The 19,164-nt window shown below is 41.8% G+C and overlaps 1 protein-coding gene across 1 annotated transcript in view; it reads left to right on the plus strand.

The window, feature by feature from the left end:
• ttc28 (tetratricopeptide repeat domain 28) overlaps nucleotides 1–19,164 on the plus strand; it is a 284,301-nt gene that overhangs the window by 221,188 nt on the left and 43,949 nt on the right. Inside the window, exons 12-17 of the mRNA XM_034192530.1 lie at nucleotides 2,458–2,626; nucleotides 2,720–2,880; nucleotides 2,981–3,469; nucleotides 15,989–16,181; nucleotides 16,292–16,372; nucleotides 16,447–16,699. Coding sequence (XP_034048421.1) covers nucleotides 2,458–2,626; nucleotides 2,720–2,880; nucleotides 2,981–3,469; nucleotides 15,989–16,181; nucleotides 16,292–16,372; nucleotides 16,447–16,699 — 1,346 coding nt within the window. The remainder of the gene's footprint in view (nucleotides 1–2,457; nucleotides 2,627–2,719; nucleotides 2,881–2,980; nucleotides 3,470–15,988; nucleotides 16,182–16,291; nucleotides 16,373–16,446; nucleotides 16,700–19,164) is intronic.

The raw sequence follows: 19,164 nt of genomic DNA on the forward strand, positions 1-19,164 counted from the left end.
TTATTTTACCCAAAAATTTCCTGTGATTGGGTTATCTTCTGTTGTACGTTCATGAGTATGGCCAATCATGGTAAATATGTAAAAGCTACAACCCTAAGAACCCGAGTTATTTCATGGCATTAAAGTCAAACATCAAGAATCCTACTTATTTTTGGCTCGGAAGGTTAAATGCGGTCTCCCTCACAGAGATATCACTCATTGCAGTCAGAACATAGACTGAGACAGCTACAAAGAACTCAGACATCTCTGAGTTTTTCCCAGTGAAATACGTATGTGTTCTGGCTCCTACACTGTTCCGTGGCTTCATGACTGGGTGTTGGGTCGGGTCGTGAGTTGGGTGCTTTTATTGGTGAGGAAAGGCTTACTGACCTTGACTTCAATGGCAATGCTGTGATCTTTGTGGAATCAATGGATACTCTGATTGCAGCACTTGAGAAGCTGAGTGAGGAATCACACTGTCTGGGTTTGAGATGGTCCTGGATCAAAACTAACATTCAGGCTCTTAACAACTTACTGGACTCAGCCATCAGAAGTGTATCTGTATGTGGTGATAGAGTTGAACTTCCAGAAACATTCACTTATCTTGGTATTGACATACATGCGTCCTTTGATATTGAGAGACATCTGGGAAGAGCTTATGGAGTCAGTGAGGTCGCTGGACAGAGGTGTTTGACGATGCTGATATCTTTACAGGCAAACGAAGGTCAAAGTCTTCAGGGTCCTGGTGCTGCCTGTCTTGCTGTATGGTTGTGAGACTTGGACGCTAATCAGTGATCTAAGGGGACAACTGGATGCCTTTGGTACTACATGTCTTTGAAGTATCTTTGGGTACTGCTGGAATTACTTTGTATCAAATGAGTGGTTACTTAGAGAGACTAAGATGAGTCGTATCATTTGGTTTGTGAGGGCTCATCAGCTATGACATTTTGGCCATGTGGCCCGTTTTTCTATGCTTGATCCAGCACGCAGGTGACTGAGTGTCGAGGACCCCACAAGCTGGAGAAGGCCAAGGGAATGCCCACTTTTCACTTGGGTGCAGGGTGATGGTTATTTTAGAAATGTCGGATTGGACTGGTTGTCTGACTGGGTGTTTGCCATCCAGGACCCAAGGCAGTTCTGTGGTGTTGTGGTTGTGACACAGTGCACCACCAGTGCTGCTCCCAGACTTGACTTGTTCAATGTGCATATACTGTTTAAGGGAGATAATCAAGTGTAAAACAGAACCCCCAAATCTGAGTTCTCAGGCTCTATGAAGTTGGACATGCACCATTTCAAAACCAAAAAGAAATGTCGTAAATGACCAGTAGCTCTCGCTGAATTAGTAATAAAGAGGGGCAGGTATTCAGGCAATCAGTCCTCCTTGATTTGACCCCCAAAAAACTGACTGGTCAAGATTGGTGCTCTCTGAGCTCACACAAGAGGTTTGGGAGATGTGTTTATATCCCAGATATGTTGGGTCTGTGGTGATGAGGTGTCATATGATCTTGCTGTGAAGGTCACAAACAGACACTCACACGGTCGGGGCCCATTCACACCATGGCAGCGGGAGCTACAGGTTAGAACAGGGCTCAGGGGGCACATGCCATTTTCAAGACCATACTCCTCCAGAAGTAGGAATGGACCAGATTGTTGTGTGATTCTGCTGTTTTTGCACTGTAATTTTCACAAAGGTGTTACCTTTTAATGAAAGGCACATTCTGTTGTTTTCTTCCGACAACAATATAGAACATTTGTAGGTATATCTGAGATGCTAGAGACCATATTGCTGAGACATTTTCACTTGAAATCAACTCTGGAGCTTTTATCTGCTCACTTATCAATGAAATAATGAGCTAATGGCTCTAAATGTCCTCTCATGTCTCACCTGGTTTAAGTGTTAATTATCCTCAAATTAAAAATGACACTCTGTACTGTGAGTTCATGTTTCTGGTTTGCTTTGAAATTTAAGACGCCTGTCCGTAAAGAGCTCAAGAGGTGAAATCTTTCTCTGTTGTCCCTATACTTGTGTTACCATAACTGTATGTGTGGAGTTGCAGAGCAAGTCAGTCTATGTTCTGACTGCAATGAGTGATGTCTCTGAGAGGGAGACCAGCTCAGTGGGATGAGGAGTTGACCTGCCAACATGTAGACCTGGGGTTGAGTCCATATCATGCTACCTGTCTGTGTTTTTGGACAAGACACTTCATCTGCACTGTCCCACTTCACCCAGCTCTACATAGATGGGCACCTGTCTTTACTGGAGAAGCAGCTGTTGTTGGACTGGTACTCTGTCCACTTTATGCTATGAAATCTGGGTACAAGCACCGGCATCAGTCAGCCTCAGGGCCTATACAGGACGTAGTTACTGTACATCCAGAGGACAGAGTCATAACTCATGTTCTTCCTGTTTCAGATTTGTCCATTTTATGTTGCAGGGCTGAGTTAATAATGTTTTTTTTTTTTTTTTTCACATTACAGGTATTATGACCAGGACCTGGCCTTGGCCAAGGACCTCCATGACAAATTAGCTCAAGCAAAAGCATACTGTAACCTAGGTCTGGCTCACAAGGCCCTTGGAGAGTACAGCAAGGCAGAGGAGTGTCAGAGATACCTGCTGTCTCTGGCACAGTCATTGGATAACACACAGGTCACCTGATACGTTCACCTGACAGTGTCTCTAATGGAATGTTTTGCATTGATTGTTGATCAGTGACTTTGTGATTTTTAATTGTATTGGCAGGCAGTTTTCAGGGCCTATGGGAACCTTGGGGATGTGTATGTGTGTCGGGGAGATCTTCAGGGAGCTGTGAGGTTCTACCAGCAGCAGTTAAGCCTTGCTCAGAAGGTTGGTGATCAGAAGATGGAGGCCGATGCGTTCTCTGCTCTTGGATCAGTTCACAGGTAATACATAGTATGGCTGCTACCTTAGATGTCAACATTACAACTTCTTAAAGTCATCTTGACTGATCTCAGTTCTTCTCTCCATCTCCTCCCTGTTTAGGGTGCTTCGCCAGTTAGACACAGCTTTGTCCTTCCATAGCCAAGAACTGACCCTCCGCAAAGATCTTGATGATCAGCAGGGGGAATGCCGTGCTCTTGGCCACCTGGCAGCGGTCCATATGGCCTTGGGAGACTATGCCACGACTTTCCAGTGTTATGAGACCCAGTTGGGCCTGGCACAAGGACTAAGGGACACTCGTCTGGAAGCCCAAGCACACGGAAATATGGGAATTACCAAAATGAACATGGGAATGTTTGAGGAAGCTATTGGATATTTTGAGCAGCAGCTCGCCATGCTGCAGCAGCTGAGTGGAACTGAGAGTATGATGGACAGAGGCAGAGCTTATGGGAACTTGGCAGACTGCTATGATGCTTTGGGAGATCATGAGGAGGCGATTCAGTACTATGAGAAATACTTGACTGTGGCACAGAGTCTCAACCATGTCCAGGACCAGGAGAAAGCCTACAGAGGACTTGGAAATGCACACAGGTAACGTGTAGTGGTATTTCCTTTTACAGTATCTCTTTTCACACTATTTGGACAAAATATTTGAAAAATTAGTTGGTGGTGGAGGAATAAGTTGTAGCTTATGTTTTGTAGCATTATGTGATGATGCTCTCTGGGGTTTTGGACCACTGGGCAAACAAAGCTGAATATGCTGCCTTTGTCTCTGGTGAAATCTATATGGCCTGGTTGGGTTTGGAGCATCAGTATTGAATTGTATGATGGCCACATCCACCAGTTCATGGAACTGCTCTGAGTCCCTGGTGGAGCCCACCAGCAGACAGCTTTCCACCCGTCCCATCCAAAAGTAGCCATCTACTTATGATGTGTACATCCCAGTCCCCTCCTCTATGTGCCTGGGGTTGTCGGTACCGAGGTACCTGCATTGTGGCGTATAGCAGTGGTGCTGTGGATGATGCTCCCTCATGATGGATGTAGTTGTCAGTATCCATGAGTACCAAAGACATGGAGCTCATATCGAAGTGGCCACTTAAATTTTAATATATGCAGTCTTGTCTTTCCATAGCTTGTGGAACTCCAGCATCAGTGTGTCTGTATGAGATGAGAGTGTTAAAGCTGTTGAGAGATTAACTTGTCATAGCAGTGACATTGATGTCTTTGGGGCCTCAGCTGATGGGGTTGACAGACAGCGAACAGAGCTTATGGCATCACGAGATCACTGGACAGAAGTGTTTGTCAATGAAGGAGCATTAAGCTCTATGTCTTTGGAGTACAGAGCCTCATTTATCATCCGTTCGTACACACAGATTTGTGCCGAAACTGTTCATACGAACATTTCTACACAAAATATGGAATTTATTAACCTGCACTTATGAATGTTTGTAAATGTACATACAGCATCTAGTGGCTGAACAGGAAAACTGTGATTATAAAGCATGCAGCAGCATCTGCATATCTTCTTTATTTGATAAACTAATAAGTAAACAAGTAGTAATTATGTTTACGTAGAAACAGATGTGCAGCCTCATTGGTGTCAAAACCTACAAAATAAATCTGTGTGAACTAAACAGCAGCTTTTGGTTTCACACCTCAGCAACAAGCACCTCAGTCTCCACCAGCAACCACAACGTGTGAAGCAAAGTTTCCCTCCTGCAATTTTATATTTACACCCAAATTTACACCCAATTTATTTTCACTGCTCGTATGTCATTAGAAGAGATTTTATCTTAGTAAAGACATCACAGGAATGCAAAGGATTCTGTGACAACTGTAATGATAAAGAATTGTCTTCTTATTTTGTTAACTGGAAACTCTTATGTTGGTTCTTGTTGTGAGCTTGTTAAAGATCTTTTGTTTTTCTGTCAACCCACTGTTGTACCCACAAACAAGTACCTCAATGTCCATTTCAAAAACATTTCTTTTCTTCACTGTGTAACACAAGTAAATGGAAGTTTTGTTGTCAATGTGGTCAATTGAGGGTATTTCTGGATGCAAATGACCATGAACTGGCACCAGCATGGTGGTTTAGAACATGTGGAATCTGTCAACACCTGATATTTGCTGATTTGCATACAACCATAGTTTTGCCAACACACTGAGTAAATTTTGTTTGTATGACAGAATTTAGAACCTTTTTTATCCACGCGGTATGAACTATGGGGGATATAGCAATCAGCATGTCCATCCGTTTTAGATCGTTAACATGTTATCTTAAGAACCAGTTGACCAGTTTCATTCATATTTACTATAAGCAAATATAGTAAATATGAATGAAATTGGTTGCATATGAAAGAGGTTATATGTGAGACTCACCTTCTTTGTAGTCATTACGAAGCCGGTTGTCAGAGTTGAAATCTGTAAAAGAGCAACTCAGTTAGCACAAAAGAATGATCACGCAAGAGACTGAATTTCATTTCCTGATCAGGCGAGAACAAACAAGCGAGTCCCTTCGTCAAGAACCGTCATCTGCTCTGAAGGTCACACATGCATATATGTACAGTAGTGTTCAGAATAATAGCAGTGCTATGTGACTAAAAAGATTAATCCAGGTTTTGAGTATATTTCTTATTGTTACATGGGAAACAAGGTACCAGTAGATTCAGTAGATTCTCACAAATCCAACAAGACCAAGCATTCATGATATGCACACTGTTAAGGCTATGAAATTGGGCTCTTAGTTAAAAAAAAAAAGGTAGAAAAGGGGTTGTTCACAATAATAGTAGTGTGGCATTCAGTCAGTGAGTTTGTCAGTTTTGTGGAACAAACAGGTGTGAATCAGGTGTCCCCTATTTAAGGATGAAGCCAGCACCTGTTGAACATGCTTTTCTCTTTGAAAGCCTGAGGAAAATGGGACGTTCAAGACATTGTTCAGAAGAACAGCGTAGTTTGATTAAAAAGTTGATTGGAGAGGGGAAAACTTATACGCAGGTGCAAAAAATTATAGGCTGTTCATCTACAATGATCTCCAATGCTTTAAAATGGACAAAAAAAAACCAGAGACGCATGGAAGAAAATGGAAAACAACCATCAAAATGGATAGAAGAATAACCAAAATGGCAAAGGCTCACCCATTGATCAGCTGCAGGATGATCAAAGACAGTCTGGAGTTACCTGTAAGTGCTGTGACAGTTAGAAGACGCCTGTGTGAAGCTAATTTATTTGCAAGAATCCCCCGCAAAGTCCCTCTGTTAAATAAAAGACGTGCAGAAGAGGTTACAATTTGCCAAAGAACACATCAACTGGCCTAAAGAGAAATGGAGGAATATTTTGTGGACTGATGAGAGTAAAATTGTTCTTTTTGGGTCCAAGGGCCGCAGACAGTTTGTGAGACGAGCCCCAAACTCTGAATTCAAGCCACAGTTCACAGTGAAGACAGTGAAGCATGGTGATGCAAGCATCATGATATGGGCATGTTTCTCCTACTATGGTGTTGGGCCTATATATCACATACCAGGTATCATGGATCAGTTTGGATATGTCAAAATACTTGAAGAGGTCATGTTGCCTTATGCTGAAGAGGACATGCCCTTGAAATGGGTGTTTCAACAAGACAATGACCCCAAGCACACTAGTAAACCAGCAAAATCTTGGTTCCAAACCAACAAAATTAATGCCTCGCAGATGTGAAGAAATCATGAAAAACTGTGGTTATACAACTAAATACTAGTTTAGTGATTCACAGGATTGATAAAAAAAGCAGTTTGAACATAATAACACCCCCTTTTCTACTTTTTTTTTTTTACTAATAGCCCAATTTCATAGTCTTAAGAGTGTGCATATCATGAATGCTTGGTCTTGTTGGATTTGTGAGAATCTTCTGAATCTTCTGGTACCTTGTTTCCCATGTAACAATAAGAAATATACTCAAAACCTGGATTAATCTTTTTAGTCACATAGCACTACTATTATTCTGAACACTACTGTATATATGAAAAATAGAGAACAGAATCAAAGACACGATCACAGAGAGTACATCAAAGTGAAGACATTAACAATTAAAGTAAAGACATTAATATTTGATAATAATATTGATAATACATAGAAAACCCTGTCATTCTTCCATCCTGTTTATCGAATTTTAATGTCTACATTCTCAACATCACAAAGCCACCACCTCCAACTGTGGACTTTCAGTGGCCCAATTATTTGTATCCATGGGTGACCAATCTCCCCTCACTGCTGCCCAATGTTTTTTGCAGGACTGTCATTAACACCTGTTGTGTTTCAACCCCATTAAGATGATACGACTGTCTGAGTAACTTCAGATCAATGATAAAAGCTTCCACATCTTCCTCAGGGGGAGTCAGGCTTTCGCATGCCTTTCTCACATCCTCCTGAGTCCAGGTGCGGTACACCAGTGTTGTTGGGGCGTCATCAGAGCCTGTCCGTGGATTTGCTACCTCAATTAAGGGACACATTTCTGCCCCACCAAGATGCATTTGTGATTCCTGCTTTTGCTTCTGTGCTGCTTTCTGAGCGCGCAGTGGAGGAGGTAAAGCTTTCCCATCCCTCAGCGTCATTGGAGGGGTCAGGGGAGAGGAATCTTCAACAAAATGCTTTAACACAGGTGGGTCATCATCTGTGGTCTGGTGAGCGTAGGGAGGTGGAAAGAGTGCACTTGCTGCAGCTTCAACATTATCTGTGGCTGGATAAAGGGCTGCGCCGGTTGCTACACCAGTGGAGTAGCAATTTCTCATCCCTGCTTAGCAAATATTCTGCAGTATCGGCTAACATGCAAGGTGGCCACAGTTTCAGACCCTGAACTTCATCTAAGCATCTGTCAGTTGCCTTCAAGGAATCAGAAATTTCTTTGTCTCCAACTATCAACAAGGACTGGTCATTTTCAACAGCAGCTCTCTCTTCCTCCTTCGTCTGCACCAACAGTAGTTTCTGTAACGATGCAGCAATCCCCCGACACCAGTCGGTTGCAGTGACCTTAGGGTCAATTTCAAGGTCACAGTGAGATATTCAAGATATTGTCATTACTACATTTGTTAGCGTGATATCTCAAGAACCAATTGACCAATTTCATTCATATTTAGCATAAGCATGTACTTGGTTGATCCCTGACACTTTGTATCACTGATTTGTGGGGACTGGGGGGGGGGGGGGGGTGTCAATTCCTGATGACTCTTACTGAAACACAGTTTGATGAATGAAAACCCATGTATGTTCATTAGACCAGAACCAGTGGCCGAAGGTGACAACTGAATGGTTTTGGTGCTTGGTCTGAGGAGTATTCCTGGATAGGACTTGGGCACATGAGTGCTGAGAGCCTCAGCATCTGTGCTTGTCTACATAGATGGGCACCTGTCTTTACTGGAGAAGCAGCTGTTGTTGGACTGGTGCTGTGTCCACTTTATGCTATGAAATCTGGGTAAATCTGGGACGCCCATATGTCACCTTGCTGTGGAAGATAGATTCAGGAAGTAGCACTGGACAGTTTGTCTGCCTGGACAGTTGCAGTTTGGGACCCGGGGCAGTTCTGTGGAGAGGTGGACGAGCCAGCACACAGAGCTAGCACACGCTCCCATTCCATCTGTCCTGACGTAGGCCGTGTGAACCCTACTGCGGGTGGCAAACACGAGGACACGAGTTCAGATTCTGTAAAACATTTTCTGCACTTCAGCACACAGACATCTTCTTGTTGCACCTGTATCGTACAGCTACATTATTTGTTTCTGTAGACGTCTGTTGACATTGATATTAATAACTGAGATGTTGGTTCTTTAGTAGCTTTTCCACAGATTGAATAAAACTTTTAACCGGGAGGGATTCTTTGCAGTCGAGCATTTACGCACAACTCAAATTAGTTTTGCATGTTCGAGTGTTTTTTTTTTTTTTTTTGACAAAGTTTTTTTATTCGGCACACAAAATATTCAAATAGAAAAAAATGAACAATTCCACAAACAAACACAGACAAAACTAGTGAGTCCGAAAGGGTGTGGGCTGAAGCAAAGCTTATTAGCACCCACCCCTGCTAGTACAAGTCCAACAATTCTAATCAGTCATATTTACATAAATACAAATTCACTACTGAATTCATTCATGTCGACACACAGACATACACATCAATATACTGTTCACTTATAATTATATTTATATAGTACCAGATCACAAGAAAATCGAATCAAGGCACTTTACGCCAGTAAGGACTAACCTTAACAACCCCCAGAGCAAGCACTAGGCAACTGTGGTGAGGAAAAACTCCCTATAAGGAAGAAACCTCAAGCAGACCAGGCTCTTGGGGTGACCCTCTGCTTGGGCTGTGCCATATATACCTATATACATACGTATATACTTTACAAACATAAATATATACATACATATACACAGTCACTTATATACATATACACCTACCCATATCTATATATCTACATACGCATATACATACCCACACATTCAAATATACAATAAGTCCCACTTATAAATTGAACATTCCATATAAATCAAATTATATTTGCTTCTTTATGATACTTAGACATGATGTTCTTTTTGAGTAGTTTCTTAAATCTTACTAAGGTACTACTCATTCTAACCTCTGTTGAACATTTGTTCCATTTCCTCACCCCAACCACAGACACACAAAAACCCTTTACATTTGTTCTTACTGGTGGTTTCATAAAAATTGCACAACCTCTTAAACTATATCTGGATTCCCTCAATCTGAACAGACTCTGGACATGTCTCGGTAAGGCTTGGTTTTTCGCTCGAAATAAAGTTTGAATTGTAATGTAATCGACCAAATCTATGAATTTTAATAAATTTAAAGACACAAATAGAGAATGAGTTGGTTCATGATATTGTTTATTGCAGATGATTCGTATGGCTCGTTTTTGCAAAAGGAATATTGGATTGGTATTTGATTTGTAAGTGTTTCCCCATGACTCAACACAATATGTCATATATGGTACCATCAGAGAATGATTGTTATGTGTCGGACGCAGCTCGGAGAACCGACCAGCGTTTGAAGGACCCAGTATGAAATAAGCAGAGCACGGTACAAAGGCTAACTGAATTTAATACATAACAGTGAAAATGTAAGAACAGAAAGGTGAGGCCTGGCGTGGTGCGCTCCCAGCAGCGCTAACGGTCCGGAGCCAGAAGCTGTTTCGGACCCAAGGACCCCGCCGACACCCCCCAGGTGGCCGCAACAACCGAGTCTGTGAAAGAAGGAACCATTATGTGAGTCCACACTCTACACACAGAACACTTAAAGGTGTACAAACAGCAAACACTTCCTGGCTTGATTGCTGATCAGCTTCCAACCTGCAGGCATGGAACATCCCGTTCACAAAACTCCACTGCAGTGGAAGCTGATACATGACTAACAAACAGCTCAATACAATAAGGTGTGAGGGACACCACATTTACTGACTGTATAACTGTTAGTCACAAAATCTAACGTACCTCAGGAAGTGTGCTGACGAGCGTGAGACCTCACCCCCTCCTCTTTCACAGACTGTGCATCAAACCTGGACGTTTCTCAGCATCCGCTGCTGATGAGATGGCTCCCGAGACGACGATCTCACCCGTCTGGTCACAAGGTCGAGTCTCTGGCAAATACACACTGTGCACTCCAGTCTTAAATGCCAACATGCTCCAATCCATCCAGATGCACCTCAGCTGTGAGTCCTGACGAGTCGCAGGTGATCAGGGTGAGGTCCTGACAGCCTCAGCAACACAGCCACTCAGTCCCAAATGCACGCCACCTGGGAGGAAAACAAGCAGACAAACAAACCGGCAGCCAGGCCCCCCCCCAGCCATATAACAATGATATAAAGTAAGTAACCCTTCTTGCGGCAGTAGGTCTTTGGCTTTATACAAAATGGCTATAGTTTTTGACAATTTTGATTTCACATAATTTATATGTGGTTTCCAGCTAAGTTTATTATCAATTATAACACCTAAAAATTTATTCTCTGTTACTAACTCAATTTCCTTATTGTTTATAGTTAAAGTTTTACATTTTGGTGCCTGTTTATTTCCAAATATAATACATTTAGTTTTCCCAAGGTTGAGTGACAACTTATTAGCGTCAAACCAAACCTTAAATTTTTCCAGTTCTTTCTCCACTATGTCCAGAAGCTGTTCACGATTTTCACCGCTACAGAACACAGTTGTATCATCCGCAAAAAGGACACTGTTATGTGGGCCGCTGAAGAGGAGGTACTGCTGGCCCACCACCACCAGAGGGCACCCTGCTTGGAGTGCGGGCTCCAAGCACGAGAGGGCGCCAGACCCAGAAGAAGTGACAGCTGTCATTCTTCCTCTGCACCAGCTGTCACTCGTTCATCCTCATCATCACCATAAAGGTTGGACTGCAACTCCACCTCCTCGCCGAGAAATCGACTACCAGTACCAAAGTAATTTCTCTGCTGACTAACACTGTGTGTGTAATAACTTGAACTTCTATTGCAGCCGTTTTTCCTGGAGTGTTGCCTTATCTAGAGGACTGGCGTTTGGTGTGACAGCGACGGCTTCGCCCCACACCCCATCTCAGATAAGTGGTTGACCAGGAGCTGCACGAGTGTGTGTGATTTGGAGGTGGAGGTGCTCCCTCCTAACTGTATTTGGACTGTGAATTACTGAGTGTGCGGACTCACACTCACACATCATATCTCTGCTTTCTACCAGCAGTACCAGGGTCGACAGCCGAAGACAGAGGCCACCTGGGGACTCGGGACTTGGCGGCTCCGGTGTTCTTCAGACCGTTGGTGGTGCAGGCCGTGTGGGACGCGGCTTCTCTCTCGCCAGGGGTCTTCTATCTTCGAGCCTGCCCACACGTCACCTGGTGTTTATTGACTCTGCAAATTCTGTGACTTTAGTTGTGTATTATCACAACATTAAATTGTTACCTTTTGGCTTACTCATTGTCCGTTCATTTGCGCCCCCTGTTGTGGGTCCGTGCTACGACACCTTTCCCAACAGACACATCTCAGTGAACTCGACACCCAACTTATATCATTTATATAGATTATAAACAACAAAGGACCCAGCACTGAGCCCTGCGGCACCCCACATGTGACATCCCTGAGTTCAGAATTTGTATTATTGAATTGAACATACTGAAATCTGCCTTGTAAATAACTAGCTATCCATTCATATGCCAGACCTCTGATTCCATATTTCTGCAGTTTAATTAATAGTATTCCAAGGTTAATTGTGTCAAACGCTTTCTGTAAATAAAAAAAAACACCTATTGTGTATTGTTTATTGTCAATTGCAGTTGCTATACTTTCCACAAAGTCCATCAAAGCATGTGATGTATACTCAACAAAAATATAAACGCAACACTTTTGGTTTTGCTCCCATTTTGTATGAGATGAACTCAAAGATCTAAAACTTTTTCCACGTACACAATATCACCATTTCCCTCAAATATTGTTCACAAACCAGTCGAAATCTGTGATAGTGAGCACTTCTCCTTTGCTGAGATAATCCATCCCACCTCACAAGTGTGCCATATCAAGATGCTGATTAGACACCATGATTAGTGCACAGGTGTGCCTTAGACTGCCCACAATAAAAGGCCACTCTGAAAGGTCCAGTTTTGTTTTATTGGGGGGGGGGGATACCAGTCAGTATCTGGTGTGACCACCATTTGCCTCATGCAGTGCAACACATCTCCTTCGCATCATCCGTGAAGAGAACACCTCTCCAACATGCCAAACGCCAGCGAATGTGAGCATTTGCCCACTCAAGTCAGTTACGACGACGAACTGGAGTCAGGTCGAGACCCCGATGAGGACGACGAGCATGCAGATGAGCTTCCCTGAGACGGTTTCTGACAGTTTGTGCAGAAATTCTTTGGCTATGCAAACCGATTGTTTCAGCAGCTGTCCGAGTGGCTGGTCTCAGACGATCTTGGAGGTGAACATGCTGGATGTGGAGGTCCTGGGCTGGTGTGGTTACACGTGGTCTGTGGTTGTGAAGCTGGTTGGATGTACTGCCAAATTCTCTGAAACGCCTTTGGAGACGGCTTATGGTAGAGAAATGAACATTCAATACACGAGCAACAGCTCTGGTTGACATTCCTGCTGTCAGCATGCCAATTGCACGCTCCCTCAAATCTTGCGACATCTGTGGCATTGTGCTGTGTGATAAAACTGCACCTTTCAGAGTGGCCTTTTATTGTGGGCAGTCTAAGGCACACCTGTGCACTAATCATGGTGTCTAATCAGCATCTTGGTATGGCACACCTGTGAGGTGGGATGGATTATCTCAGCAAAGGAGAAGTGCTCACTATCACAGATTTCGACTGGTTTGTGAACAATATTTGAGGGAAATGGTGATATTGTGTATGTGGAAAAAGTTTTAGATCTTTGAGTTCATCTCATACAAAATGGGAGCAAAACCAAAAGTGTTGCGTTTATATTTTTGTTGAGTGTAGTTCGAGACCTTCTGAATCCATATTGTTCTTCACAAATGATGTTATGCTTCAGTAAATAATCATTTAATCTTTTAGCAAATATTTTTTCCAAAATTTTGGAAAATTGTGGCAGGAGTGATATAGGTCTATAATTAGAAAATGTGTGTTTGTCACCAGTTTTAAATAGAGGAATTACTTTGGCTATTTTCATTTGAGAAGGAAATTTACCAGTACTTAGTGACATATTGCAAATATAATTGAACGGTTTTACTATACAATCAATAACTTTTTTTAATAAAGCCATATCCAAATTATTAAAATCAGTCGATTTCTTACTTTTTGAACCATGAACCAGATCAAGTATTTCCCTTTCATGAGTACCACCAATGAACATTGAAACAGATTTGTTAAACGTTGAATTATTTACCCAGAAGTTATTAGTTGATTTAGTTGATGAGTCAATCTTTCTGGCAAGATTTTTACCCACATTAACGAAGTATTAATTAAAGTGTTCAGCAATAGACTCGTCGTTATCAATCGTGATGTAGTTGTTACTCTGAAAAAATGAAGGATAATCTCTAGTTACTCTATTCTTTTTTTACTATTTCATTTAATATGTTCCATGTGTTTTTGATGTTATTTCTATTTTTGACAAGTAGCTCATTATAATATATTTTTTTACTGAGTCTCATGATATTGATTAACTTATTCTTATATGTTTTACACTTACTTTCAGCTTCCTTAGTTCGTAGTTTTATGAAATGTTTATGTAGTACGTTTTTCTTTTTACATGCCCTCTGAAGTCCCTTAGTTATCCATGGTTTGTTGCTATATTGATTTCTATATATTTTGTCAACAAATGGACAGTGTTTATTATACAAACTGGAAAAAATGGAAATGAAAGCATCATATGACCTGTCAACATCATCAACAAAAACATCTGACCAATTCTGACTTGATAAATCCTCCCTTAAATTATCAGTTGTTTCAGGTGTTACTTTTCTACTCATGAATTTGATATTGCTTCGATACTTACAACAACCCTCCAATGCAAAGACTGAGAAAACTGGCAAGTGATCACTGATATCACTGACCAGTAGTCCCCCACTAAGATTACCGGATATAACGTTAGTTAAAATATTGTCAATGAGAGTTGTTGAGTCCATAGTTATTCTGCTAGGATGAATGATGGTTGGAAACAGTCCTAAACAGTACAAGGTGTTTATAAATGAGGTAATTTGTGGATGATTGTGAGGGTTTAAAAAATCTATATTGAAATCTCCACAGACAAATAAATGCTTATTTCTGTTGATTTTGTTGTACATTCCTAAGATAATGTCTTCAAAGGTGTCAATATTTGTCCCAGGAGCTCTGTAAATGCAACTAACAACTATGTTTTTGGAGTTTATAGATGTCATTTCTATGGTAACACATTCCATGATGTTGTCCACTGTAAATGACATGTTGTTAATGAGTTTACACTTATAATCTGACCTTACAAACAATGCAACGCCTCCGCCCCTTCTCGTCTGCCTATTAACCAGGAACAATTCATAACCATCAAGATATACCAGATCTTTATTATCCTCATTTAACCATGTTTCTGAAATTGCAATAACTGAAAAACGTTTTTTTGGATGTTTTCAAACAATCATTAATAGTGGACAGATTACGAGAAAGACTTCTGCTGTTGAAATGTATAATTGAAAAATCTTCATCATTGATTTTATAATTTTTGAATTGTTCTTCTGTAAAATATTTGCACTGTGTTACGTTACACGTTTTGAATTAGCTTCATAACATCATTCCAGACAGCCGTAATCCAGTTGCAGTAATGACAGCAACAAACACAGACAGAATCTGAAGTAGTTTTTTCACTTCCTGTCAAAAAGCGTTTTGTCTCTGTGTCAGCCGTTTTCATTCCAGCCTCCGTAAATGATGTTCGCTGACAGTACAACAAGCCTTAATGATGGGTTTCATCCATGTCTCTGTTTCAGTCTAATGCTGCTCTCTGGAGTGTGACTGAGGTGGTAATGAGCAGAGAGAAGGTGTTTGTTTGTACCAGTCAACACAATCTGTCTGTATGTTGCTTTTTAGAACTGTTTTATTTGGAGCATATTCAAAGTCCTGTTTTATTCTGAACCAACCTTATGTCTTCTTTCGGTCCTTACGTTGCCTATATGAGTCTCTTTCATTGGGGGGGGCGATGGCTTGTTATATTTAAAGAACTGGTGTTGTGTATTTCACAGGAGCTGAAGGTAATAGGTTCTGTTTCATGCTGTTATGTGCTTACAAGAATAAAACTACGGTATTTTCTGGACTATTATGACTCACTGGAGTATAATTTTTAAATGTATTAATTTTTAAACATATATTTCATGGGAATTCAAGAAAAACATTATTTTGTAACAATCAGAAAAGACTATTCATTCACACACTAGCCTAAAGAACACAGGCAAAGTATAGTTAATGTTGTGTTTCTTGTTTCCACTGGACTGAAAACATACCTAACTGTTATTTTTGTGTATCATTATGCCCCTATTTTTGACATATTAGTTGCAGGACCTCTTAACTTAGCAAAAAACAAACAAACAAAAAAACACCTTATAGTCTGGAAAATACAGTAATCAGAAATTATTTGATGACTGAACCTTACGTTCCTAATTTTTCAGGTCTCTGGGTAGTCTGCAGCAGGCATTGGTGTGCTTTGAGAAGCGACTGGTGGTAGCACATGAGCTGGGTGGAGAAGGCGGGGGTAAGGCCCAGGCCTACGGGGAGCTGGGCACCTTACACAGTCAGCTAGGCAACTACGAGCAGGCCCTGTCCTGCCTGGAGCACCAGCTGAACATTGCTCGTACAGCAGGGGTAAGGACGGACAAAGCTTCTTGGTTCAGCCTTCAAACAAAATTGATCTTCTTTGGAAAACTAACATCATGAAAATTAAAATGTATCGTGAATCTTACTTTATCTGTTAGGACAAACCCCTGGAAGCTGAGGCGAGCAACGCCCTTGGAGGCGTTTATCAACTAATGGGCGACAATGAGACAGCGCTGCAGGTTTGTACAGATCCGTAACCCATCACAAGTGTTTAGTACACATCCACCCATGTGACCACACTTTCCCACTACAGTGGCACCAAAGAGCTTTGGACATAGCCGAGCAGACTGGATGTGTGAGGAGCCAGGGCCGAGCTTATGGCAACTTAGGCCTGACCTATGAAGCTCTAGGAAACTACGAGAGGGCGGTGGTCTTCCAGGAGCAGCACCTGAGTGTAGCAGCACAGACGAACGATCTGATGGCGAAAACGTTGGCCTACGGGAGCTTGGGAAGAATACACCATGCACTAGCAAACTATGCACAGGCTGTGATGTACCTACAGGAAGGTAAGGTGTCATATCTGAGCTCATAGATTAGATAGTAGAGAAAGTCAAAGAGCGTTAAATCATCTTAGTTTTTTGCTTTTGAGAATAATGATATACGCTCATTTTCTCACCACTTTCCTGCTGTATTGGACACTGAGTTTTGTCAACTAGAACAATGTTGCTGTGTCCACAAAATTGTATCCTTCATAAGTCAGGGATGAACCATAGACTGTAGGGATGAACTTGTACCTGCTTCCAAAATGCAACACTATATACTAACACAGATCAAAACTAACAGTGCCTTCAGGTGATCATCATCAAAGGTCCCACAAGTGTGGGTAGCTTTTGCTGAAGATCGAAGGCCCAAGTTTTTAGGGTCCTTGTGGTTCGTGTCTTACCAATACGTGATATCAGTGCATCTTTTCCAACCTTCTGTCAGACTAAAGCTGGTTCTGTCTCAGGAATGGGGACAGTGAGGGTCCCAAGTCGTTATGGTTCTGGTGTTTCCCATCTTACTGTACAGTCATGAGACCTGGATGCTAACCACTAGAATATGGGCAAGTCTATGGTAATTGAATTACAACCACAGCAAAATCTGGCCATATTTAATCTTACCACTACAAATTTGCACTGTTTAGTAGAATTACCCAGATGGTAAATCAGCGTCAGGTAGGGTGTTCTCAAAAACTGAGTGCCCATACTGGAAGAAGACTTATGGCACCCAGTCAAACCTGACAGAATGGAGGAAATACTTATTTCTTATTATACAATGGAGCCTGAAATAGTCCTTTTTTAAACTAACCATTTTAGCTGGTTTCCCTCTTTGTGACAGTTTTATGGCAGTGAATTTTATTTTTTAACTTACCAGTTTAAGTTATTTTAAGCCATAAAGGTGTGAGTAATTTGTTGAGTAAGAGCTGTGATGAATCCATGACCCTGCTAGCAGAGACTGAAACCCACTGTGGACCGAGTCTGTCCTTTATGAGCACTTTATATCTGTGATAGTTTGGCTTACTGCACAGTTACTTGTACAAATGAACGAACCATCAAAGAAGTTTGTTCTCCAGTATTTCTGTAGACTGAAGTTTTATGTAATTTGTATTTTAGTACTGTTAGCAATAATTAGCAGGAATCAAGAGCTTGGTCATGTTATGTCCACTGTTACTCCACAGTTACTGAGGCAATTAGCCAGTCATAATTTTTAATGCCTGCACCCAAGCTACTTGATGACATCACCTGTGGGTGATGTCATCAAGTAGCTTGGGTATTGTCATCGAGGGTATTGTGTCCCTAACAATACCCAAAGGCAGGGGGTTTCAAAGTGTGGGAGAGTGAGCACCCCCCACCCCCCAGAGAACAAATGAATAGCTGCTCCCCCCCCCCCCCACGACACACATACACACAATTTCAACATCTTTGTGTGTTTCTTTTTATTCTTTTATACATCAGAACACATTTTAAAAGTATTTGTGTATTTTTAAGGAACTGTCTATTCCTTTACACATTTTACACCCTTTTCAAAAATTTTAAACATGTTTTTAGCCCCCACCACCCGCCTCATTATTCTTAATTCATTTATTGGGAATATTCTAAATTCATAATTGGGATTTGGTTGTTCAAGTGGAACTGTTAAAAGTGTTTTTCACTGCTCAGCTACAACACTCCAGGCTATCTAGCCTCAAGGACAAATTGCCCACTGTTTACCTCCAGAGGAATTTATTCAGGCCTTGGTGAGATTATTCGGCTCCATTCTTATCTCAACCCACAAAGACAATAACTGACTTACACATGGACTGAGTTTTTCCTTTTACCTCCTTCCTACATGGATGTTTAGTGCACATAAACAGTGTCAAATGTATATGTGTTGTCTTAATTCTTATGTGTGCCATTCCCACATTTGAAACTGCTGGCTAAGGCTAAGCATAAATCTGGTAAGATTGTAATTCACGTCGGCAGTAATGACACCCGGTTACGCCAATCGGAGGTCACTAAAATTAATATTGAATCGGTGTGTAACTTTGCAATAACAATGTCGGACTCTGTAGTTTTCTCTGGGCCCCTCCCCAATCGGACCGGGAGTGACATGTTTAGCCGCATGTTCTGTTGTATGGCTGGGGGGGCCTGGCTGCCTTTTTGTTTCTGTCTTTTGGTTTTCCTTCCAGGTGGCTTGCATTTGGGACTGAGTGGCTGTGTTGCTGAGGTTATCAGGACCTCACCCTGATCACCTGCGGCTCGTCAGGACTCACAGCTGTGGTGCATCTATATGGATTGGAACATGGTGGCATTTAAGACTGGAGTATACAGTGTGTATTTGCCAGAGACTCGACCTTGTGACCAGACGGGTGAGATCGTCGTCTCGGGAGCCATCTCATCATCAGTGGATGCAGAGAACGTCCAGGGTTTGATGCACGGTCTGTGAAAGAGGAGGGGGTGAGGTCTCACGCTCGTCAGCACACTTCCTGAGGTACGTTAGATTTTGTGACTAA

The sequence above is a fragment of the Thalassophryne amazonica genome, chromosome 17, assembly GCF_902500255.1.
Source record: "Thalassophryne amazonica chromosome 17, fThaAma1.1, whole genome shotgun sequence".
Lineage (NCBI taxonomy): Eukaryota > Metazoa > Chordata > Actinopteri > Batrachoidiformes > Batrachoididae > Thalassophryne > Thalassophryne amazonica.